This window comes from Penicillium odoratum, assembly GCF_028828045.1.
Source record: "Penicillium odoratum strain IBT 22623 chromosome Unknown utg000001l_segment0_segment0, whole genome shotgun sequence".
NCBI lineage: Eukaryota > Fungi > Ascomycota > Eurotiomycetes > Eurotiales > Aspergillaceae > Penicillium > Penicillium odoratum.
In genome coordinates, this window is record NW_026643143.1 from 3253952 (window position 1) to 3279059 (window position 25108).

The window sequence follows — 25108 nt, forward strand, 5'->3', positions numbered from 1 at the left end:
ACAATCCATGGCACGCTAGCTGGACGGACGATATCATTACATCAGAAACCTCAACGTCGCTCGTCTCTTTCCCTTCTTCATCCACCTTCGCTCAAACACACTGCATTTCGCTTTCATCAGTTTCATCAGTTCTCTTATCATTTACACCTTCGTCTCATCACTTCTAGCGTCATGTGCACTCGTCCAGCCACTTTTCCTAATTCTCACATCATGGGAGAGCCGGACTTCATACATTTCATGCCTATTGACGAAAACGACCGTCTGACTGCCACAATAAACGATACACTGTTTTCCACTTCGCAGATCCCCGAGATGGACGATGCTCATATGGCAGCTCTGTTGCAAGCTTTCACAAATGATGACTCGGATAACTTTACTACTGAGGTATCGCGAAGGGTCGATTCTTTCTCCTGTGAACCCCTTCTTCAAAGTATCAATCCTTCTTGTCTTCTACTTTCAAATCCCTCAGACTCCGAGATGTCTACATCGGATGACATTGTTTTCTCAAACGAACCATCTTCGGGCGACAGTACCATCGGCTCTTCTGTCTCTCCCGACCCGACAGATAAAGGCGTCCTTGTCAGCACGCTTCCTATCCAAACCTGTACCGCAAAGGACCGGTTTACGGTCATGAATACCTGCACTGCTACGCCGCCTACTCCTGCCGTCAGCATGCCGTCTGAGTATCAGCAGTTGGGGAATCCAGGGGAGAGTCATCCACAAAACATTCAATCGCAACAAATGTTCCCTCAGTCATTCTACTCTCAGCCTGTGTACGCTCAGCCTATGTACACCCCGCATATGTACACTCAGCCTATATATCCTCCATCCGGGCCTGAACTTTCGGCACAGCCGAACATGACCATGGCGCCCGTCTATTCCATGGATTACAACTGCAACATGCCGCCATATGGATTTATCCCATCTCATTACCAGCATACCTATCAGATGGCACCTCCAATGGGGCCCCTGGTGGACCAACAGCAGCTCTTTGTTGAGCCTGCGCCTATCGCTCCGTCTATCGCTCCACCTTCAAAGCGCGTAAACCCTGCACAGCACACCGTGCCAGCCTCAAACACTCGGGTTTTCGACTTCAGCAACACCACATGTCCAGGGGAGTTCGTCGCCAACCCCAACAACCACGGCCGATGGGAGTACGACCGCCATGGCCAGCGCCGCTATCTCAACGCACCCGCCGTCAAGCGTCTTAGTGGGAAGAAGTAAGGGCAATGTGCGAGGGTTCATTCTAATTTTCCTTCTATTGTATTTCCTCTCAAAATTCGTTTCTCTTTGCTCTTGGACGGTGTGTTATCAGAGTCAGTTTTGTACTTTCAGTCTTTTCTCTTGCTCTTTTGCTCTCTTGGTTCTTTTTCATTCTCATCCGTTTCCTTGGTTTTCTTTCATTTCCAATTCGTGAATCCTGTGTGGGGTGGAAACCTGGGCATGTCTAAGGCGTTTTGTACGGAGCATATGGATTGGTGTTATTGTTATTCAGATCATTTTGTATCCATCAATCCATAATTGCGAGGTTCTTTTCTTGTATAATTATCATGTACAGCACACTCAATAAACGTGTTGGCAACCATGTCTTCCCATGTAAATTCCTGAAGACTTTCTTGTATACAGAAGTACGTAGTAGTAATGTCATATCTACGACTGCTATGACCGTATCTTCGAACTTTTGAATTTCTTACAACCCTAACCTCTCCCATCTTAGAGCAGAATCAGATCATGAGATCGAATAATTTTGTCCAACCCCTATATTACTCAGGTACTTCTCTTTCTTTGTGATCCTGACTGGCCAGTCCTCGAAGGTAGGTCTTTTCTTTAGTCGAGTGCATACCTACTTAGGGTACTGAATAGAGAATCTGCCAAAGGCAGGTGGCTACTGCCTATAAGCTGGAGGCAGTTGTAGCTAGCAGGGAATAAAAGTTGTCACAAATGTAAATGAAAATTTCTCCAGGACACTTGAGCTACTAGATTCAAGATACTAGTATCCGTTCAAGAATCCCAGGTCCTGCAAATATCATTCGTGGTTATCAGTCATCATATCGTATAATAGACAGATAATTTCTATGCAACAGAACATGTCAAGCCATGCATTCATAGCGAGTTTCATTGCATCCCGCCTCCCTAGAGACATGAGAGCTGAGGTATCTACAACCGAAGAAAAAATATGTGTAACAAATAAGGTGGGCGGATTCGCTCAAATAGCCGCCCGGGGTGTCATGCACGAAAAAGAAACAGCTCAAGCAGCCATCGTAAGTACGTATCTAGTTCCAGTTAGTTTCTTTCTTTCCAGGTAATCATCAAAGTAAACTTACGATGTGATACAGTCCATGCGCTCAGTCGTTAATTTCAGACTGACCGTCAACAATTCACGGGCGATTCGCGGCTCCGCTTCTTGAAGAGCCTTCCATTTCTTGTCGCTGAGACACCAAGCGACGCACTCGTGTTCGGCTTTGACTGTGGCTGTGCGACGGGTATCACTGAAGAATGGAAGCTCGCCGCACGGCCTGCCGGCGACAACGAGCTCGAAGTAGCGACCTTGAGGGAGGTCGTACTCGCAGCGCAGCATGCCGGCTTCGAGGAGATAGAATGCACGAGGGACGTCGCCTTCGTGGTACAGGATAGTACCTGCTGAATAGACTTCACGCGAGAAGTAGGCGCAGGCAGGGAACCAAAAGTCTTCGTTCTGGTTAGAGAGGCCCTGGAAGGTTTGTAGGAGGAGAGGGAGAGGTTGGCGCATTGCAGACCAGGCGGGGGCAGCCATCATTGACATTGATGTTTCATGTTCGCGGATTGTGGTGGTTGCGACCCGCTGGAGGTACTGGCCGCGTGGGGAGCCGACGATGGTGTCGGAGAGGTTATGATGAGAGGGTTGGGGGACGGGGACTTCGAGGTGATTAGTCCCGTGTGAGGATTCCATGGGTTTGCTGATTAACGCTTCCTGGCGGCTGTAGAAGACTTTGAGGTAGTCGTTCTCGCAGAACTCGAGGGCGGAGTTGAGATCTTCGAAAATTGGGACACCAGTTTCGGGTTCGAAGAGGCCCACATTCTGGAGGCTCTTACCAACGTCGCCTTCTACATTGAGACCAGATATGGTAGTCTGGACGTTGCGCTTGCGGAGGATTCGATTGATGCGCGTGAATGCCTCGGCAGCTGAGAAATCCAATCCATAGACTCGTGAGAAGTCCAAGATCAGGAATCGGATGGGCTTTTTCCTGAATGCATCGTCTTGAATAAGGGCACGCATTGTGTTTTCCACGCTGACAATTGTTCCAAAGAAGAGGTAGCCACCAAGTTTCATGATGACAGTCTGCTGTCCAGCTTCGTGCAAGAATTGCTGCTGGATGGGCGGCCGACGAACCGTTGATCCAGCAATTTCTCCTGAAAAGGTGGCTCGGATAGCTGATTTGCGAGAGGTCTGGACAACAAAGTTGACGCAGGCCAACATAATCCCAACTATGATGCCCATGACAAAGTCCCAAGCACCCATAGTGACAACGATGATAAGAACCTGTAAAAGTCAATTAAGAGAACGAGGTGTCTGTCGGAGCAGATCATACCGTAAGGTACTCGAGCCTCGTGAGCTTGCCCCAGGTGTCCACCAATGCTTCTTCAAGTAATTCAATTCCCAGCAGGAAAATCAAAGCACCGACGACCATGACTGGGATGTACCCAATGATGACTGGGCCCACGACCATGATTCCTGCCGTCGCAGCTGCTAGCATCAGACCAGCTAAGCGAGACTCACCGCCGCTAGCGATGAAAAGAAGGCTGTTTGTGTAGACAAGGTAGTTCTACTTATGTTAGTTTACTTGTTGATTCGCTGATCTGAAATAGCTTACCTGAATGCTACCTGCGAATCCCGAAACTGCATTCGTGACCCCGTGAGCCATGAGCTCTCTATCAACATTGAGGTTGTCTTCTCCTGTTGAGATTCCCAGGGCAGGAACGTTGATGGGTACGTGAAGCACGCCGAAGAAAGTCAATGCAAACATGGCTGGAAGAGTATCCGCAAAGGCGGTCCAGTTCACTTGGGAAAAGTCTGGTTCGAATTAGCATCGCACTTTTGAAGATTATCCGTTCAGGCTTACCATAGAGACTGTAAAAGTGGTACCAGGGGTGGTTAGATGAGGGGGCATCAAAAGCCCAGCCCTTTTTATGAAGAGTGTCCATGGATACCCCGACACTGAGAACAATGATGTAAAACACCACGGCCACGGCAATGAAATAAGCCCCGACAAGGAAGTTTGAACGGATAAAGCGTTTCAAGACAAGAAGTCCAATGGCAAGAGATAACGGTATGATCCAAAGTGCAACTGTATCTGCCTGAAAGAGTTTCTGCAATGTTTCCAGGTCATATTCAAGAGATCCCGGCAGACGGGCAGACACCTCCATTCCAGTTTGCAGAAGGAAGTAGCCAACACCACCAATGCAACCAATTAGAATATGGCGTGGGAAGAAACCAATCAGTGAGCCCAGCCCACACACACCCATCAAAAAGAAAACCAACCCAGTCAAGACTGAGCTGGCCGAGAATGCGAGAATAGTAGTCGCTATAACCGACTGCGGGTTGTCTTTGCCAATCCGATTCATAATGGCAAATGCCATCTGATGGAAGAATGGAACGACTTCGATCATCTCACTACCAATTCCTCCTTTGAAAATCGACCCACCACTTGAGAAGACCACTTGAGCGATGATAGTGCTAACATAGAACATTGATATTCCGTCTGCGCCAAGGTCGGCAAATAGCGGTTCTCCTAGCGGGAACAGAATCATACCATATGACAATGCGTCCAGGATGTTGAGAAGGAGTCCTAGCAGAACAGCAGGAACCAGGCTGATGGGGTGCACGATTCCCTGCTCCCACACAACACGTCTGTCCCAGGATTTGGGGTTCATTATTGTCCGGGAGCACTTAGCCACCGTGGCGAGTCCCTTGGCAAGGGCAGTAGAAGACCGACTCGCAACCCCGCCTTGGCTCTCAACATCTTCAAGTGTCCCGTAACGATGCGGGGACTTGGATCGTTGCTTCGTTAACAGTGAGGTTCGTTCAGTGTCTCTGGGCTCCGGCTCATCGTGAATATTAGGTAAAGATGGAAACGGTTCGGTCTCTGCAATAGGTCCATTGTCTTCCGGGCGACTCAAGGTAGGTTGGCGAATCATCTCTGTCAGAGCCGACGAGGCCAAAGCTGGTTCTTCCTGGGCAGTGCCCGACTCTTCTATCGCCTCCTCCAGAGGCGGGTACGACGAACTGGCAGGATCATGGTGGGATATACTCGAAAAGTGGCGTTCGCGGAAGAGATCCAAGCTAGGCGGTAAACTTGTCCGGGTGCGTGAGGGCTCCTTATTGAGCGACAGGCCGTATGTCGCTAGCTCGGCTGTTTGTTCGCGGAGACCATCCGATGCATAATGAGCCGGGTCTAGAGCAAGGTGAGTGGTCAGTGAAAATGCCTCCTTAGCGGATCCACCCAAAGCAATCTTTTCTCGAAATGATAAATGATTCCTTACCATTTGTTGTATTAAAGGAGCGGTGATAGAATGAGCGACTGGGGGTTCTCATGCTCGATCCATTGTAGCTAGAGGCTTCCACTCCACCGGGAGAGCTACCTAGGTTAGCGTGTTCCACCAGAGACTCCGATGGAAAGGAAGCGTCGAGATCTCGGTCGAAACTCCAATTCCTATGTGATAGGACCGAAGCGCGCGAATCACGCCGGCCAGGTTGTAGTACACCCATGAGCTTTTCAGGTGATGGTGCAATCGATTTTCGGGAGATTATCGGGACTAGCGCAATGCAATGCCGTTGGGAAAAGCAATCGGGATGACGCAACAGAAGGCGACATCTGCACAACGAATTGGAGGAAGTTTTTTGATGTTTATAGCAATTGAACTTGACTTTCTTATCAGTAGAAAAGTCAAGAATAAATTATCGGGTAAGGAAAGACTGGTAAGTGACTAAAAAACCAAGTTTCAGGTTCTGGATCCGTATGTCTTATCTGCAAAGCATAAGCTAAACCGTTTACGGGGATCTCCACTTGATAGATAAATTGATAGGAAATGTAACCAGTGGGATTGAAGTTAGTCCATACATTAGTTTTCATTCAATTTGACTTCTTCTCATCATCTTATTTGCCAATTATAACGGTTAATATCACCCCCTCCGATCGGCACTTCAAATTTTCTCGGCTTGCAGCTTACCTTGCTAGCTATGCATTAGCTTAATTTCTGATGTTTTCCATCATTCAAATTACGCAAATCTCAATGTCAAGTGTTCGTCAAAAGCTATTCAATTGGTCTTTCCATATTATCATGCCTTCATTTCATTTTTGGCCCCCTAATACCCGGCGCTACCGGCTCTGATCAGCCCAAAGGTACTGGGTACTTTGAGCCTAGAACCGAAACCCCGCCCCGACCAAACGTGCTCAACAGCTAGAGTTTTACTGGGGTCTACAGATCAAATGACTCCATTGAAAGTAGATATGGCGTAGGTTTACACCAATTGCTAGCAATTTCATATAGACCGTTGAATGACGGACTGGGGTATCTCAAAAGTACACAAAACTCCCACGTAGCACTAGCACGCAATTCCTCAAATCAACTCAATCGTTCCAAGAAACCTTGCGCAATTAGTCGCTCCACATCTCCTTGTCGCACAAAGAGCTGACTGTTCTTGGTCAAGTTGATCACACTGCATCAATTAGCATTGTCACGCAGAGAGAGCAAGTCCCACTTACCCATATTCCGTCTGAATCTCCCCCGCATCCTTCAACACTCGTACATCAATAAATAAATCTCTGGGTGGCTCCAGGGTCCCCGTCAGATCAATATCTGTCCACTGTCCTTTATACGCTGCGAGCATATCTCCATATTGACGGAAATACTCCTCTTCCTCGGGACTAAGCGAGCTATGTCCGCCCACACCCGAAGGAAGTCCTCGGTCCTCGGCCCCTTCACTGGGCTGTTGCTGTTCTAATGCATCGACGCCCGTCCAGCATAGCTCCTCGAGTTTCTCAGTGCGCACACGGTGGTACGCGAGCAGGCAGCGCTTGTTACGGCGCATGCACAGATGGTCGACCAGGAGGGTACATGCGGTCGCAGGGTCCGCAGAAGGGTTGAAAGAGCCCTCGAATGGATTCAGAAGACGGGTTGTGTCACGCTCTAGATCACGCACTTCGCGGGTTACGGCGCGGACGATCTCGGTTTGGTAAGGTGGAAGGTGGGCGAGGGATTGCGTGCGTTTTGCATGTTGGACCTGGTGGTGATTAGCATTGGAAGACGTAGGTTTGTTAGATTCTTAGTAGGTTTTTTTCTCGAGTATCACATACCAATTTGTTGCCGAGTTCCCCGTACATTGTGGCGACACGATCTGGGTCGGTTTGGAAATACCCGACGCGCTCTTGAGGATCCATTGCGCGCCAAGATAATTAGTCAGGGTGGGGTGATCGGCACGAAGTATGGAGACTGGAATCCCTGAGGGTCTGAAAGCCAAGCAATATTCGAGAATAGCTTGAATAGAAAAACATGGGCATCAATAATAGTAGTTACTGGTTGCTGGTGAAAGTTGGACTGTTGGTCTGTTGTGTTCGTGCGAGCGAAAGGCAAGACCTGTACTGTGCAAAGGCTTAACTAGTGTGACCTTGGGAAGACTCAAGTAACAGAAAGAGTGCGTGCAAAGTATTCATGTAGATCCTCAAAGCTAATATTTTAAAGCTAAAAGCCTCAGTATTGCATAGAGGCCCTCATCCGATTATAATCAGCCTGCGTGATCGGCTCATACTTAGCCGGCTCCTCGCCCCTACAAGACGGGATACACTCTATCACCGAGCCGGAGTCTGGAGATAGGAAATACGGGATTGAGAACCGCTTCCTAGTCATTCTCTCTTGCCCCTCAAATCTATCTACCATTGGCGGCAATGTAACCCGATGGCTAGTCGATCTCAACCGATCTGCATCTATTAGAAGACAGCTCAGCAGAGTAGACCAGGCATCACAAACCATTACTCCATCGCTGTAAGAGATCGCCCACATTCATCACAATGGCATTCTTAATGGGGGTCGCAGGAACAAATGTCCCCGGGCGATGAACGTCCTCCACCTCCAGACCACCGCAGTCATCCTGGAAGAGCAGAGTGATCGAGCTCCAGTCCGTATGCGCCGGGCAGCGAGCCGCACGGTCATTCTCCAGAGCTGCAGCTGGAACGGGTGGATAGTGTAGGAGACGGAGCTGGTTGTTAAGGCCTGAGTGCTTGTTGAGCAGGTGGTTCTCGTCGAGGTCGAGGCCGATAGCTAGAGCTTGCAGGATTTCTCCACCCATGCGGAAGCATTCGGAATAGAATCGTGTCATGAAGGAGCGGAAGCCTGGAAGGGTTTCTTCGGGAATCCATTGGTTTGGCTGGGTGGGATTATTTTCGCTGCCGATATCGTAGCTTTCCTGTTGTCGGTTAGAGACTCGAGCCCAGAGTAGAGTCGATCAAGTCAAGTAAAATGGCAATGTATCGCGGTAATGAAGCGGCGAGTGCTGTATCAAAAGTTGTGCCCTTGCTTACCTTGATATCGGGAACCTCCCGTAGCTCCTTTGCCCGCTCCTCATCATCACCTGCGCTCGTCGCTTCTAGCCCTGACACCTTCTCTAGGCCCGGCCAAGAATAACCCCTGTGGATCGCCCATCCTTCTGGATGAGGGGCCTTGAGCTTCTCTTCTTGAGGGAGATTGAAGAAGAGCTGGGACCAGTGGAAAGCCTCATCCAGGAGAGACTCCGGCAACGAATGGTTGACGATGTAGACAAACCCCACTTTCTGGCAAGCGGCAACTATATCTTGGGCGACACGCAGACGGCTAGGGGCGTCGGAGTTCCACCGGGCAAAGTCCACGATTGGAATGGTGCTTGATGGGTCCATGGCTATGATCGTTGCAGTAAGTTAGGATCGGAATTGTCTACGAAGTCAAGTCCAGGTGAGACCTGTCAGCAGCTGCACAGGCCCACTGGAAATGTTCCCGAGAATCCGACAATTCATTATAGATTAGGAGCAAATCAGGTAATCCCCTTTCGTTTCGCATCTGCAGTAAGTAATATCAAATCCAAGCCGTCATAGTTAGCGTAGAGCTTGGGCACAATTTCGGGCGAATTGGTTGCTGTGGCAGGGATCCAGGTGGAGAGATGAGCGCAACTCCACTACATCATTCCTTCCCTGAACCCTGATCTGAATTTGATCTGGAATTGTTCTCTCTACCCAATCTCTGGAAGTTGAATCCCATTGTCAGTATGTCTAATGAATTCAAATCTTAGTGTGTTGTGTTGCTGTCTCTCGCTAACGTTAATCTTACTCCTTTGAGTAGTTTGTTGACACCCCGACCCTCGAGAACGCTATCTCGGAATATCAGATATTGAGAGCATCGGAGAAGCCCTCAGACACAATTCGGGCCCCCTAAATATTCGGTTCACTCGGTCGCATTCGACTTAAATTGTCACGTCATATTTCCCCGCCTAGAACACAAGAATGCGAGCATCTTGGTGGATCGGGATTTGTGCCACATTCCTCCCCACGGCTGTCCTATCAATAGACACAGCACCCTTCTCCTCACCAGAAGATGCGACCAACAAGCGAGCCTTTGAGGTTCTCCAGATTCTGAGGCGCAACGACAACTGCCCTAGCGGATACAATGCTTGCACCAACGAAGGAAACTCCAATGCCTGCTGCATAACGGGAACCACCTGCACCAAGGACTCCGCCAACAACATTGCCTGTTGCCCGACCGGCGCAAGCTGCACAGGTAGTCTAACGGCCACTGCGACCTCGACTGCGACCGGCACCACTGAGACTGGAAGCAGCTTTGTGTTCCCACAGGGAGGGACGGCGACAACTACGGAATCCGGCTCGGAGACCGCAACTACGGCATCGGGCGCATATCCGTTCGTCTACGTACCGACGAGCTTCGCGAATGCGAAGACGTGCTCTTCTTACTACTCGCAATGTCAGTCGGAGTATACGGGATGCACGCAGGCTCTCATCGGCCGCTACGGAGTGACAGTGGGTGGATCCGGTGGGGGTGTGACGGTAGAGGCGGTCACCGCAACATCGCAGGTCACGTCTATCTGCTCGAGTTTGAGCGTTAAAGCCTGTCATGGGTTGAGTCTTGCTTATTGTGCTTCTATGGAGACGGCGACAGCCACCGATGCCAGTGGAAACGGAGCTTTGCCTGGTCGAGCCTCGAGTCTTCATGATTTGACACTGGGCTTAGTTGTCGGGGTTGCAGGCATGTTTATTTGATGTGATGTGATTAGATATGATCTTGGATGCATTTTTGTTGGGGAATTTCTCTCTATTTCTGTATATTTTGGATGATTTGCTCTATGTTTTTTATGAATCCTTAGCGTTTACGGATGTCCATAGCTACAAAAAACCTCATGACATGCACAGTTACAATTCCAGCTGACGCGGAATTACGGGGTTTTAGCGATTGGGCCATTACTTGTTAGGCTGTTCATTGGCGACACCGATATGTGCCGTGTATCGTCATTGCAGTCAATTCCCGAATGCATACCTATAGGATCAGGACCAGGTGAGATATAAAGCATTCTCTATCCGTACTTGACTACATGCCATAGACCTATTTATTTGTACATTTAGCTGCCAAATTGACTCTATCAACTGCAGTCTTTGAGTTGACAGCTCGAAGATCCGGGATCCGACCGCATGCTGATCGCTGCCACGCGGGGTTGGGACGAGAGAGGAGACACTGCATAAGCAATTTAAAATGGCCTGTCAGAATGCAAGATTCAGAGACAAAGGGCAAGGAAAATAGAAAGAATTTTTCCTGATCTGAAACCCAGCCTCTCCATTTTAAAAACATGATGCGGTAAAGACGTATTAAGTAGCTCAAAATCGGGTGGTTGGGTATACGCAGGAGGCTGGGGACATCCATAGCAACCACCACTTTTTCTCTTCTCCTCTTTGTTTCCTAAACATTTTTGCATTCCTTCTCCCGCTTGGAATCTTTCGCGAATTTTGTTCCATTTGTTTCCCTAAGGTGGTCTACCGCTGTAGATCGGCCAGGGTATACAAACTCGGTACTAGCTTTGGGTCATCCCATACGACATAGCGAACGAAACAAACAACACCTCGATATACCCCAATCAGCAGCATTTTCAATTGTTCGAAGCGAGAATCCGCTTGTCTTTCACCATGCGATCCTCTACCATGATTCCCGCCCTCTCCAGCCTATTCCTCCTATTGAACATCCCAAACGTGATTGCAACCCCTCTAGCAACATCCTTGCCACTGGAGGCTTTGCAATATTTGGAGGGAAATGCGCTTGAAAAGCGATGCGCAAACCCCTGTGGCTCTGACAATTGGTTGTGCTGTGGTGCTAGCGAAACTTGCTATACAAACAGTGCCGATCAAGCAGCATGCAGTACAGCGGGCAGCGAATGGGAATACTTCACTACAACCTATGTAGTCACCGAAGTTGAGGCCTCCACCATCACCTCAGTCTGGAGCTCACAAGTTACGACTACTGCGGCAACGACAACCACCGCAACATGCAAGGCAGACCTGGGCGAGGCGACATGCGGAACCACATGCTGCGATGCGGCCGAAGAGTGTGTGGACGGTGTATGTGTCGCTGAAAGTTCGTCTGCAGCAGTTACAGGTGACGCTACGCCTGCAGCACGAGGTACGAGCAGTGGCTGGTCTACTGCGACAGCGACAGCAGCTGCTACCACGACGGAGGCGTTCATTGCACCTGTCAGCACAGATGGATCTGATCTAATCGGAGTCAAAGCAACCAGCAGTGGTGGACTGAGCGGTGGAGCAATTGCAGGCATTGTAATTGGAACGATTGCCGGTGTGGCTTTGCTGCTTTTGCTTTGTGCCTGCTGCTGCTTTAAGGAAGCTCTCGACGGCCTATTCGCTGCGCTGGGTATGGGCAAACGTCGCAAGAAGCAGGAAACCATCATCGACGAACGCTACTCGCATCATTCGCATGGTAGTCGCCCACGTCCTCAGGGGGGCCGAACGTGGTTCGGAACTAAGCCTGGTGCTACGAGTGAAGTCAGTGAGAAGAAGTCTTCCTGGAGTAGCTGGGGCACAGTTGCCGTTATCCTTGGAGCTCTTGCTCTTTGCTTGGGACTGAAGCGGCACAAGGATCGTGATCATGACGATGACAGGACCGAGAACAGTTACCCGAGCTCGTACTATTACTACTCGGAGTACACCCGAAGTAAGTCTTTCCCCACCAATGGTTCCGACATTCAACACTTGTATACTAATCATTACCCTGCAGGTAGCGACAGCTCGGGAGGACGAACTCGAGACACACGGAGGTCTCGACGATCACGCACACGATCACGACGCTGATGGAGTTGAGCAGTCCTTCGTCTCTGATTATTTGATTTTATTGACCTGATGCATTTACGGCGCTGATTTGCCCTACGATTTATGTACCATAATGACCTATCCTATGATTTTTTGGCCTTGGCCGGGATGTGATGATATATGAAGCTTGTTTTTGTTTATGTTGACATGAGTTTGTCCCTTTTGCGGGTTGATATTGAGCCATTTTTGTCTCTGGCATGCACATATGAGATATGCGAATAGATGCTGAAAACATGAATGAGAACTATTTTAACCTAACCTAGTGGGGACTAATTGATCAGAGTAAACTCTAGAAGCCAGTTTATATAATTCTACTTAAAGACTCAAGTCCAGCCTTGGCTGAAAGGTCAGCTCTGGAGTCAATGGTTGCACTAAGCAAGAAGCCGTTGATTGGGGCTCGTCTTGCAGGTACAATGTCCTCTGTTCGTAAGGATAGCCCGGGTAATCTGCACCACGCACCAATTCTGCAGTCGATCCCGAGGGAGACGAAATGCATTGAATAAGTATTATCTCATTTAAACATTAAAATATTCTTATTCCTTATATAGAAGGCCAAAGGTTGGGGAGTGGTTTAGCAGTAGAATACCCGTGTGACAAGGGCACACAAACTAAGGAATCCGCGGTGGAACTCATTTCGCTCCCCGCCTTCCGACCTTCTCTTTCTCCCTCGTCAGGCAGACTTCCGCCCCGGTTCTTGGTTCTTCCCCCCTCAACCACCAATTCATCAATGACTCTCAACCTGAGTCCATTCTGCTGACATTTTCCTTTTTTCATTCCTCACTTGCGTCCGGGTTTCCCTGTCTTCCCGGTTTCCCCTCTAGTCGCTTAGCAAGGAACCCTTCGGAGCATTACGAATTCCCCGAAATATCTCATCATCGCTCGCCATGCTACAAGCGCAGAGCCAACACGTCTTCTCCCACCAGCATCAGTATCCACAGGCTGATCCCGCGTGGCTGCAACACCAGCAGCAACAACAACATCATCAGGCACAGCCGCACCAGCAACACCAGCAGCAGCACGCCTCCTTGGTCGCCGCTCAGCAACATGCTCAAGTCCAGGCTGCGCAGCAGCAGCAGCAGCAACAACAACACTATAGTCGCCTGGCCATGGCCAATAACAGCGCTGTAAACCCTGGTCAGAGTGCCGGAGGCCTCGGCGGCATGGGCGGAGAGGGTTTGGCCAATGCGGTCTCCGGCATGGACGGTGCTATCAGTGATGAGAATCGCAAGGTCTTCATCTGGGTTGCAGAACTCCTGGATCCCGCCCGCAGGGAAGCGGCGCTCATGGAACTGAGCAAGAAGCGGGAGCAGGTCCCTGAGCTGGCTCTCGTGATCTGGCATTCATTCGGTATGATATTATCGCTATTGTGGGGGCGCTCCCGACCGGGACTAACTGTCGGCAACTTGCAGGTGTCATGACTGCCCTCCTCCAGGAGATCATTTCGGTCTATCCCCTTTTGAATCCTTCGCAGTTGACTGCCGCCGCATCAAATCGAGTCTGCAATGCGCTGGCGCTCTTGCAGTGTGTCGCATCCCACAATGAGACACGCACTCTCTTCTTGAACGGTAAGCCACCACGCCGATCAAATCTCCCACATCTTGCTAACTGTCTGTGTCGCATAGCCCACATCCCTCTATTTCTCTACCCCTTCCTCAACACCACTTCCAAGTCTCGCCCGTTCGAGTACCTCCGTCTAACTTCCCTCGGTGTCATTGGTGCCCTAGTGAAGAATGACTCATCCGATGTGATCAACTTCCTGCTTACCACCGAAATCATTCCCCTCTGCCTTCGGATCATGGAGACTGGATCGGAACTGAGCAAGACCGTCGCTATCTTCATTGTTCAGAAGATTCTTCTTGATGACATTGGCTTGGCATATATCTGTGCGACCTATGAGCGTTTCTACGCTGTTGGCACAGTCCTCAGCAATATGGTTGGTCAGCTGGTGGATCAGCAAACAGTGCGACTGCTCAAGCATGTCGTGCGCTGCTTCCTTCGGTGAGTCCCATCCACATGTACCGGGTGAAAAAAAAAAAAAAAAAAACTAATGCCAGATTCAGTTTGAGCGACAACAGCCGTGCCCGTGAGGCATTGCGACAATGCTTACCGGAACCTCTCCGAGACGCCACCTTCTCCTCCGTCCTCCGAGACGACGCAGCTACCAAGCGCTGCCTGGCTCAGCTCCTGATAAACCTCTCAGACAATGTGTCTGATGGCGCCTCGGCAGCCATGTAACATACCAAAACGCATTTTCTTCATCGCGGGACGTTTTTTTCTTACCACCTTACGATATGCATGGGATAGGTTTCTGGCGAGTATCGGTCACAAGGCGCAAAAGTTATGGGTGAAGCACAAGATAAACCATCTATCACCATGATGGACCTTGGTGATAGTGTGTCATTGTTCAAGCTGCTTCCTCTTTCATTCTGTCGGGTTTTTATCGCAGCATTCATCTTGGGTTAGTTTCCGCGCTTCGGTGATTTTCGTGTCGATGGGAGGGGACATGTATTCCTACGTCATTTTCTTTTCTTTTTTCCTCTGCCATTTTTTTCTTTCTTATTGCATCGTTGCTCTCTCCCATTTATTTACTCCCCTTATATTCGTTCCTGTGGCGCTCACAATCGGGTGGCGTGGGTTTCTGGTTGGCGCTGTCGTTTATGTGCATTATTACCCTCAATCCCTCTTCATTTTTGCTCTGAGATAGACTCCTTTGAGCCAGAGATACCACGATCCAGTCGTTGATTATTCCCTGCTTTTTCTGTTCCGGTGGTTTATCTCTGTACATGTTCCCAAAAGAATGTACTTTTTGACTTCAATGTTAATTCTTCCACATAGTAGACTACCTATGTTCTTTAATCTCTGCAATGAAATGATTTACCTGGTTTTCCAGGTAGCACCCAATCCTACTATATTCATCTAGATATCTTTCTAAGATTATCGATACAGCAATGTACATCAATTGATACATGTAATAGTTACCCAACATTGATGTACAGAATCTGCGTAGTGCATACTGCTAATTTACATGTTCATGGATTCAAAATTTTGGTCAACTCTGTTAGATATCTAGTATGCTTCAAGGTCTCTTTACACGAATTGATCATACTAAAGAAGGACCTGTTCTTTCTAACTCTTGACTAGTCAATTCAATATTTTAATTCTTTACTAGTATATTTGAAATTGAAGTTCTTCCTTTGTCTGTTCTGGGAAATTAACCAAACGCGACATTCACGTGATCTACCCGTACTGACGCGCCATTCACTGAGATCACCTCGCCTCTTGAACACGAATAGAGCGAAAAAGACGACTCCTCCATTTATCCCCCATACCCTGCAGAATTATTCTGATTTCAATAACGATCTGGCACAATCACATACCTGTGCGACCGTAACTACATTCTGACTCCCTGACCCCTCGAAACAACCTCCCTACCAACACCCCGGCCTGACTGGCCGTCCCGCCGCAATGGGATCGCGAAAGCGCAGCCGCTCCGAGGCCAATGCTGCCCTTGTGCAGGAGCCAACAGAAGAGCCAGGTCTGCTCAAGCAGATACGCAGCAGCTGGGAGTTCGCTAGTCTCATGCAATACATCGCCATTTTTGGCAAAATTATGAAGATTGATGAGGATTTCGAGATTGAGGTAAGTGGACATGGAATGCTTTTTCTAGCCCTTTGCGCGTGTCGCATTGATGGCGCATGGATGGCATGGATGCTTTTGAGCATTTGGCGCGCTTGTTCAATTTCGTTCGGCGGGGGAGCTGACACTTTATCTTTTTTTTTGTTTCATCTAGGATCTCGAAGATGAATGTCTCAAGCCTGAGCCTTCGCATAAGCTGTTGGAGATCGGACTCTGTCTGTTGAAATGGGTCTCTTCGCATCGAGGTCTTACGTATGTTCAGATTCAATGCTTTTGGACGCTACGCCTGGAATGAAATGAGAGCTGACAATGTGAGGCAGATCCGAGACTTTTGATGAATACACCCGTCGACAGTACAACGCGAAGTGCCCGAATATCCCCAATCCCTTCGGTTACGACGAGGAGCCCCTAAAGTTCCTCCACTTTGATGTCTTCACAAAGCTTCGTGTCCTTCATCAACTGTCCGTGTGGACCTTCTGGAATGCCGATCGCATTCGGGATAAGATGCCGGAGAAGAAAGAGAGCGAACAGCTCCAATGGGTGAGTCCGATGCTTTGTTGTTAACAAAGCTCCTGCTAACTCGCTACAAGCGCATAGAAGAATTCGGTTATGACCGCGAGGGTCGTTCCTACTTTGTCCTAGATGATAACCGTCTTTACCGCCGCACCGATCCTCCTATCCCCGCGCAACAGCGCCCCAAGAAGAAGCCGAAGAGTCGTTCGTCGCGGACATCCCGAACCTCGAGACGTGTGTCGAGTCTCGCCGTGGAAGAAGAATCCGATAATGAAAGCAAGGGGGAGCCTGCTAATGGTGCCTCTGGAGACGACTACAAGTGGGAATGTATCGCTGTCACCCTGCCAGAATACCAGGAATTTTTAGAGACTATTCGGAAAAGCAAGGACGCGGACGAGAAGTACCTCCACGATCAAATCCAGGAGCATGTCGTGCCCCTCTTGGAGAAGACCGAGGAGGCGCAACAGCGCAAGCGCATCAAACGCGAGAAGGAACTGCTCAACATGCAGCTCCTCGCCGGAGCTAAGCGATCCAGCCGACTTCAACAAAAGGACGAGCGTGAACGTGCCGAGAGAGAGGCCTTGGAGGCCGCTCGAAAGCACGAGTCCGATTTGGCCGAGGCTCGTCGGGAGCAGGCAAGACAACAGCAACTCGAGCATGATCGACAGTCGCGTATGATGACTCGTGAGCAGCGCACCAAGGATCGTGAGCAGAAGCGCATTCTGCATGAAGCAGAGCTTGAGCGGATCGCTGCAGAGCAAGAGAAACTGGAGCGTGGCGAAGGCAGGGTCTCTGCGCGGAACCTCAAAGCCGAACTGGAGAAGTCTCAGAAGAACTTGACCGAATTATCTCAAGAGGACGAATGGGTCTTTGACTGTTCCGGATGTGGTGCGTATGGCGAGAACCTCGATGATGGTAGCCATAGCGTTGCATGCGAGAAATGCAATGTCTGGCAACATAGCAAATGTCTTGGAATCGCACAGGCAGATGCTGAGAAGGACGACTTCCACTTTATCTGCACTGATTGCAAGCGAAAGGAGGAAGATGCCAGTAGGCCTAAGATTCCACCTCTCAAGTTCCGCGTCAGCTCTTCTGCATCGCCTCAATCCACCCCTCCTACATTGAAAAAACGCAAGGTGGAAGACCATGACCTTGTTCCATCATCGCCTGTGAAGCAGACCCACGCTGCTCTGTCTAACATGCAAAATGGCCCTCCACCATCTACTACGCATCCTACCCAACCTTCTCTCCCTCCGCTCACCTCCCAAGGCCAATTCTATGCTCCTCAGTCCCCCGAGCGTCGGTCGCACCCTACAAACCAAACTCCTCTGCCTTCTTCCAGCCCTCCTCGACCTACTTTCTCCCCGCCAAAGAATGTCCCCATCCATCCTTCTATGAACCAACAATCCAGGCTTGGACCCGGCCAGCATATGTTCAAGCCTATGCATCCAGGTCCCCAGCTACCTCCTATTGGGGCTTTCCACCCCGTGCGGCCTTCTTCATCACACTCTGGGCGTAGTCCGACCCAGAACCAACCTTCCATGTCGCCAACCCAAGGCAACCACGAGGTTGGACCCCTTGTAGGATTTCCATACGCAGCGCCTGCAAATGGATCAGGCAATTTTTCTTCATTTGAAAGCTATGCGACTCCCCGTCCTCAGTCTGGGCATGGAATGCCACCGTCTATGTCTAGCCACTACCCATCATTTTCTGCTCGTGGGACCCCTAATGGCAACCATTCCTCTCCTCCGCACAGCTCTCATGGAATTGGCATGTCGGGAATCAGTCCTACCAAACAATCTCCTCGTCCCGTTACTTCGGGTAGTGGTATGGCAGGCGCTCCGGTCCTACCTCCAATCCGCCGGTTGGAACCCAGCCCCAAGCTTATGGGCCGCAGCTCGCCCGATGCCCCGATTCCTCCGCCTGTAAAATGTATGACCCCTGAGCAAGAGGAGCGCCGCGCCCGTGAGAATGCCTCAATCTTTCACCCAGGCCCTGGCCACAGCGCGCTCATGTCATCACCCACCATGAACCGCATCCCCCCTCTTCTTGGGCCTGCAGCCACACAGCCAGAGCCCATGCCATCACCACAGCGCGGTGGCGATGCTTCACGACAGTGAATCTATGAATAATGTCGACGTGATCTGTGAGTGGCCGATCGCATTTTTTGGTGGATATGACTCGGTTGTAATCCAGCCGAGAAACCTCACGTTCAATTAAGCATCGTGGACCGTTTGGCAAGATCCACTTCTCTGCTTCTCCCTTGTCGTCCGATTTGACTTGCGAATTTATGTGGTTTGAGATGAGGTTGAATAGGAGCGAATGGTGACAATCCGGAGTCATTTTCCTCAGCCCAAATTCGATAGCCGGCAAGTGGATATGGTCCGTGTCCTCGATCTCGATCTCGATCTCGATCTCGATTTCGATCCCGATCTCACGAACATCAAAATGTTGAAAATTTTCTCATTTCATGCTGATGGATGGATGGATAGATGGGATGGGTGAATATGGTTTGAAATGCGTTTGATCTGGGCTCAATAGTGCCATTCCCTAAAAACGTGTCTTTTTTTGTCATGTAATTTTGCCCTAGGTGTCTGGAGCCCGTAGGAGCTTTGATAAGTCATTGGCACCTTTTTTTCTGTTCTTCTCGTTCTTTCCTTGTTTACTTTTCATGTGCATAAGATGGTTGGGGATTGGGTGTTTGCAGAGGGCCTGAAGGCCGGAGTTTACGTTTGTTTTATTTTCCTGGTCTATGCTAGGAGTGTATTGTAATAGAGAACTCAGACTAAGATCATGTATGTGCTCAATTATGCTACATTGAAATGCTGATAGATGTCTAGATAACTGCAATTGTAGACGTGCATATCTTAGTGTTGGGTGTCCAGAGTCCTTCCATTGGGTATCCGGAGGCCTTCCTGCCCAAGGCAGCCTGAGGGCTTCTCCCCGTCTTTAGGTACTAGTCATGTCTCACCTGGGCACCTGCTCGGCCTCAAGCTCTTCCGTATATACGTATCCTGTACAAAGAATTATTCCGTGTCTTCAAAGCAAAGACATCCAAGAGTATATAGGGTTATTAATGAATTATCATAGAGGCAAAGAACAAACAACAAAACCATTGTGTGTCACATGATTGAAAGAAATAAAAACCCGGTCTGTTGAGTGGGTCTATGTTGCGAACACCCAAAGACCACAAGACACCAATAGTTCCCCTTACAGCGGTGGCTGCAGACCAAAAACACTCGATTCAACCAGTTGCATCTGTGTAAAGTCCAACAGCGGCTCCTCGCATTTTGCGCAGTCACTGCGCAATGTAAATCATATCTCAGATTTTTGATAGTGGGAAAGAAAGAAAGGTACGTATACAATACACAGAATTAACTAACCTGCATAGGAAGCTGTTGGTCGCCAACGGCGCCGGTATTATCTATGTGGGTCCCAGGGAAATGATCCAGCCAGTCTGGACCCATTATCACTTCCATACCTTTGCACGATACTCTGAATCACTTGAAAAAGGCGGAAAGGCGTGGGCCCCAAGGCGGATATATAGCTTTTTTAGTACAGTTATGCAATTCTGAGTGACCAAAGTCGGGCAACAAAAGTAAAGAAAAGAAAAGAGTGGAAATTACTTAAGTACGAAGATCCAATTCACACGTTAACATGAACCGGGGACCCACATGTTGGACAAGCGATTAACTGATGAGATGACACTAATCAGCTAAACGCGCGCGATCTGCATGGTCCAAGCTGTGATTCAATTCCCCCGAACCGAATCAAATTCCAGTCAAAAGTCCCCGAGTTGGTGCCACGGGATCGATACATCGAAAGGGCTTGATTTCTAATACAGTTTGATGTACTTGATAATGTATGATCTGCCCGAAGATCTCCTAAACCTTGTTACCATCGATTTGATTAGATCCTCGGGTTTAAGACCTTATGTGTAGAGCTGCAACCCGTTTCCCCGGGTTTAACGCAAACCTTGGATCTACTTCGAGCATACCTCATTCGGACAGTCTCGACCGTCTCTATCCTATACGCACGAATTCGCGACGAATAACGTTTCAAATCTCGTAGCGAGGCTGATAAGCTAGTAAGGTAGTTCGTCCTCGTGTAGTTTGGGTGTTCTCGCGCCAAAAAAAGCCTAGTAATGGACAATCACGGTGTTCAACCCATAATCAGAAGTACATCCTTGTAGTAGTGAACATTCCACATGTGGAATAATCGTCAAATGATACCCCATAGGGTTAAAAAACGTGCTCAGTTCCCCCCCCCATATGCACAGGAACAGCGGGATGTCTCCCCCGGCTAATCCCCCCTTTACCAGATGCGGAAAGGTGCACTATAATTTTTGCCGGAAAAAACCGTGGATCGGAGATGGCGTAGCACTATATTTGCTTTGATTGGGTAGAATTACCTATCACATCCCTGGATTTTGAGTGAGGCGAACTGGTCAAGGTGGTCTAGGCTCGGTTAATACGCTATGGGATTCCCGTCCCGTAGTGTCTCGGAGAGTCTGAACCCGAATCGATTTGATCAAAGTTAAAAACAAATATGAGAAGCAAAAAGTATATTTGTTTTTCTGGAACGAAGTGGACGCAGTAAAAAGATTCTATTATCAATTTTGGGAAAAGAAGAACTTGGATATTGGAGTATTTAAATACGAGTGAACCTACTTTGAAGTATTCGGCTAGTATTGCGCCGGAATTTGAATTTAATTAATGAAATTATATAAAAATACGGCAAAATGGTCTTCCGAGATATAGATACTATAGTTAGCTCACGTTGATCTATTCCCCACTGAGACGAGCCCCTTTTCTACTAAACGAATATGGCGTTCTTCCGTAACAAGAAACAAGTCCGGATTATCACAGGGATATTATGAAACCGAAGTGCTAGAAGCGATACCTGGCGAGAAAGCACAATTCCCCGCGCATATGCAGCTATCACAAGTAGAGTTTGACTAAACCTTTTAGACGATCAGGACCATCTTTCGAGTCCCGTGCACCTAGATCCACTCATGCAACTCATTTCCTTATGGAACCGGAATCGGCTACTAAGATGTGTCCCGAACCAGACCCAGACTTTGACTCCTACCTCTTATGGATGTGTACGAGATGTTGAAGTTGAAATGACCTCATCACTCATCCAACCAGATGTCAGCTACCAGTTACCATTAATTCTAAGTTAGCAACCAAGGCAGGTACACATGAAACGCGCTTACAGTGTTTAATATTTTTATGTATAATTCAATCCATGTATGTTTTAATGTGCTACATAAGGTGGGGGATATATGGCGGCGAGTATCTGTAATGACGGGGACCTCTTTGGTCCCCGGACAGAGCACGGACAATTGCATTCATTTTTATTATCTTTTTCTTTATTCGCCAGAGCAAATGTTTGCTCTGCAAAGTATGTAATATCGTGATAGGGGCGTTTTTCATCTAAAGGCTAATTTATGCTATACATGATGGCTGCAGTCAATCGAAGTTTGAATACCTAGTCCAAAGGAGTGACATCCAGTCTGTTAGATAGAAATGAAGCTCGGACTTGCCGTTTCCTATACTTGTAGCAAGACCAAACAAATGCAGAAAATGGATAGAAACCCATGGGCTCATGGCCATCTTGGGTCACAATGGATCAATCGTAATCTGGTGTACCGCCCGGCTGAGCTCGGCCGGGACGAGGGAGGATCACAGAGCCAACTGCTCCAAGACACTATAATAGTAGAGTCATGATGGTAATTATCATGTATTGATACCAGAAACTCTGAACTCTGGTTCTTGATCATCCCTTTCTCCCTTCATCAGTTTCCAGTCAAGATGTGATGATCCACGCAACCCAGAGTTGAAACTCAAAAGCGGCATCTGTCGGAGGCTTCAGCCCTAAAATTGGATCGCCCCTTGACACAAGAAATTGGTGGAGCCGGTGGCCGACCACCAATTCGTAAACACATGATCACATTCGTATGCACCGCTAACATGAGTGCCATAATTGAAAGGCAAACACTGGAGCCTTTGTGCCGCGATGACGAACACCCCCCCGGTCTTTCCCCCTCTTCCTAGGGCCAGATCCCTGCATCTGTATCTTAAATCCCGCAGATTGACGAACGCTAATGATCCCCGTCCGGACACCGTAGCCCGGCATGACTTCCCCGAACTCCGGCTGGCGTGGCTTTTCCCGCTTACGGATAGTCAAGATGTTACAGAGATTGAGATCTCTGGGTTTTATTCCGTACGAAACGACCAAAGTAGACGACTTGTATGAACCTCTCCAAAACTCATGTCTATCCGAATCCGTGCGAGACGATTCATGAATACGAACATTCAGAGTCAGGGGTTGTCTGAGAAGAAGTTACTCCGGTAGTTGTAAAAGAATCAATCACCGATAAAATGCTGACCTAGAAAAAACAAGCAATCTTTTGTACCCCCAGTCCTGCCACGTGGATGTCATAGGTATGCAAGTATAACTTCGAACCGCGTAATTGTGGATGTGTTGGGATCACGATATTGGTAGCAACATCTAGCGGTGTCCCCTGACCACGTCTTCCCTGCACAGGAGAGTTAGTGGACAAGAGATCATAGTTCATGATGATGATCGACAGCAATTGCCGGCCACTCCACTTTAGGAAGGTAGTAAACGGCGAATTTCGCCTTAAGAAGTAGGATCCAACGGTTTTTCCTAGAGTGAAATAGGAAAAGTGGATCGAGATGCATCGAAGCACAGGCAACCAGAGAGGCAGAAGGAAGATACGCGCTAAACGCTTTCTAGCTGCATCTTCGGCCGTAATGTGGCAGGAAGCGGGAGCATACTCAGACCAATCGCGAGGCTTTTCTTGGTGTTGGGTGACAGCGCTATAATATACATCTGCGGCTTGGTTTGTTTCAGGCATGGAGTATTATTTGCTTTTGCTGGTAATTTTTGTTTTCCCTCAACATGTCAGGAAATAATGCTCTCGGACCTCTTGGTGGAAAAAGTAATCTTCAAGCCCCAATGTATGGCGAAATTGGAATGAATCTGGAAGGATTGACAGAAAGAAGATCCCTGAATAGCTTTCTTTGTTGATCGTCTTTTACTCGTGGCAGCCAGGCTGACAAGGTTCTATGTAATCCCCCTAGACGCGGTGAGATCTTGATACCTCCTTGCTTGCAATAGGCTGGCCACCGGATCACTACAGGACATGCCATGGATCAATCTCAAATTATCATGGAGGGGACCAATGACCAAAACCAGACCATGCATGGTGAAACTCAACCAGTAATCCACGCACGAGCCCGAGCACGACGAGGTCAGCCATATTTGGGCGCAATTTTCATTTCTTGCGCCGTTGGACGGACTCGATAGTGACGATCATTGTGCCCTGACTAGTGTCATCTACAGCGGGAAGAATTCCCAGGGATATGCATTATCCAGAAGTGGTAAAAGCATAGCCAATCCTCGAAGTCTATACATCAAATTCTTTATTTGCAAACAGAGTTTCGGCTACTTTCACGTATTGTGTCGATCTTCCACACGAGAGCACCGTCAATGTATAATCGATAAGAATAACTCTTGTCCAGACCGCAAAGTGAAGATCCTTGACACAAGATATCTTTAGAAACACGCCGGACTAGGTTTAGAGATAGACGCGAATGTTTGAGAGTGAGACAGGTGAGAAATGGGATCGGAGCACTTGAGGTGAAGATCGGTAGATTTGGGGCTAAGAATGCCGATCAAAACAAAGAAACACGTGGGCAAAATACAATTAGAAAACGCCCTCTTTTTCAAGTCCTACTGTAGCGGATACTCGGAGTTTAGGCCTGGTTTAAAACCGAGAGCGGCGAGGGGTCGATCTGCGAATGAGATAACTAACGGACAAAAATACGGAGATAAACCTTGTCGTCAGTCAACTGCGACCTATGGAGAAAGCTTGCAAGGCTTGACAGATTTAAGTCTGGTCAAGAGGTCTGAGCACCAATCTGTCAGAAGCCAAATGAGTGGAGGGCTCTCGGCAATTGGACCGTGAGATTTGGAATAGTGCAATTGTGCGATTGTATGAATGTTGAGACTTGATATGTATATCAATATCCGACATGTCGATACGCAATCTGGTGTGTAAATGTGATCTACATCCTCTCCCATGTCTAATGATCCTGAGAAGGAGCCGGCAAAGTGCTGACAGTTTCCCCTGCGATGAAAATAGGCACCTTGAGTAAGATTTAGACACACCCAGTTCCTAGGTGCTGGAGCAGCCCGCCGCTCTCCCTTGACACTGAGTATTCAGGAACTCTAAGTTTGGCGGCCACATGGCAGACTGCGCCCCCACTGAACACACTTCTCGTGCAGCTCATTGGATACAGAATACGAAACCCGACGCCCGGCCACGAGGACTCTCAAAGAAAACCATTCATTCACATCATCGAGAGGCGTGTTAGAGGGGGTTCCTACGCAAAACGATATTCGGGGACCTGCAGGGGTGCACTCGAACTCTGGTTCGTAAGAGCCGTGAAGATGTTTACCGCATTTCGAGGATGATACCGGGCGTAGTCGCGTGGACCATACCCCAGTCATTTCATCAACGTTCAAAGAGCAGTTGTCGTCGA

The 25108-nt window shown here is 48.7% G+C and overlaps 8 protein-coding genes across 8 annotated transcripts; 5 read left to right on the forward strand and 3 right to left on the reverse strand.

Annotated features, from left to right (window-relative positions):
* Positions 1 to 210: 210 nt before the first annotated feature.
* Positions 211 to 1224, forward strand: N7520_001240 (uncharacterized protein; the record flags this gene model as incomplete). Its single annotated transcript, XM_057135175.1, has 1 exon — positions 211 to 1224. The coding sequence occupies one exon, from the start codon at positions 211 to 213 to the stop codon at positions 1222 to 1224; it is 1014 nt and encodes a 337-aa protein (XP_057001111.1).
* Positions 1225 to 2320: 1096 nt separating this feature from the next.
* N7520_001241 (sulfate transporter family protein) lies at positions 2321 to 5746 on the reverse strand (the record flags this gene model as incomplete). The annotated part of the gene is made up of 5 exons (XM_057135176.1): positions 2321 to 3520; positions 3570 to 3803; positions 3852 to 4051; positions 4101 to 5495; positions 5521 to 5746. 5 exons carry the CDS (start codon positions 5744 to 5746, stop codon positions 2321 to 2323), a joined length of 3255 nt encoding a protein of 1084 aa, XP_057001112.1.
* An 857-nt stretch (positions 5747 to 6603) lies between these two features.
* N7520_001242 (DNA replication protein PSF1) lies at positions 6604 to 7418 on the reverse strand (the record flags this gene model as incomplete). Its single annotated transcript, XM_057135177.1, has 3 exons — positions 6604 to 6697; positions 6744 to 7261; positions 7335 to 7418. The coding sequence occupies 3 exons, from the start codon at positions 7416 to 7418 to the stop codon at positions 6604 to 6606; spliced, it is 696 nt and encodes a 231-aa protein (XP_057001113.1).
* Positions 7419 to 7728: 310 nt separating this feature from the next.
* On the reverse strand, positions 7729 to 8906 carry N7520_001243 (isopenicillin N synthase family dioxygenase; the record flags this gene model as incomplete). Its single annotated transcript, XM_057135178.1, has 3 exons — positions 7729 to 7961; positions 8005 to 8440; positions 8556 to 8906. 3 exons carry the CDS (start codon positions 8904 to 8906, stop codon positions 7729 to 7731), a joined length of 1020 nt encoding a protein of 339 aa, XP_057001114.1.
* A 600-nt stretch (positions 8907 to 9506) lies between these two features.
* On the forward strand, positions 9507 to 10277 carry N7520_001244 (uncharacterized protein; the record flags this gene model as incomplete). The annotated part of the gene is made up of 1 exon (XM_057135179.1): positions 9507 to 10277. One exon carries the CDS (start codon positions 9507 to 9509, stop codon positions 10275 to 10277), a length of 771 nt encoding a protein of 256 aa, XP_057001115.1.
* Positions 10278 to 11192: 915 nt separating this feature from the next.
* On the forward strand, positions 11193 to 12414 carry N7520_001245 (uncharacterized protein; the record flags this gene model as incomplete). The annotated part of the gene is made up of 2 exons (XM_057135180.1): positions 11193 to 12228; positions 12296 to 12414. The coding sequence occupies 2 exons, from the start codon at positions 11193 to 11195 to the stop codon at positions 12412 to 12414; spliced, it is 1155 nt and encodes a 384-aa protein (XP_057001116.1).
* Positions 12415 to 13267: 853 nt separating this feature from the next.
* Positions 13268 to 14618, forward strand: N7520_001246 (Rcd1-like cell differentiation family protein; the record flags this gene model as incomplete). Its single annotated transcript, XM_057135181.1, has 4 exons — positions 13268 to 13730; positions 13793 to 13948; positions 14006 to 14381; positions 14438 to 14618. 4 exons carry the CDS (start codon positions 13268 to 13270, stop codon positions 14616 to 14618), a joined length of 1176 nt encoding a protein of 391 aa, XP_057001117.1.
* A 1230-nt stretch (positions 14619 to 15848) lies between these two features.
* On the forward strand, positions 15849 to 18652 carry N7520_001247 (putative PHD finger domain protein; the record flags this gene model as incomplete). The annotated part of the gene is made up of 4 exons (XM_057135182.1): positions 15849 to 16022; positions 16174 to 16271; positions 16340 to 16559; positions 16610 to 18652. The coding sequence occupies 4 exons, from the start codon at positions 15849 to 15851 to the stop codon at positions 18650 to 18652; spliced, it is 2535 nt and encodes an 844-aa protein (XP_057001118.1).
* Between the last annotated feature and the right edge of the window lie 6456 nt (positions 18653 to 25108).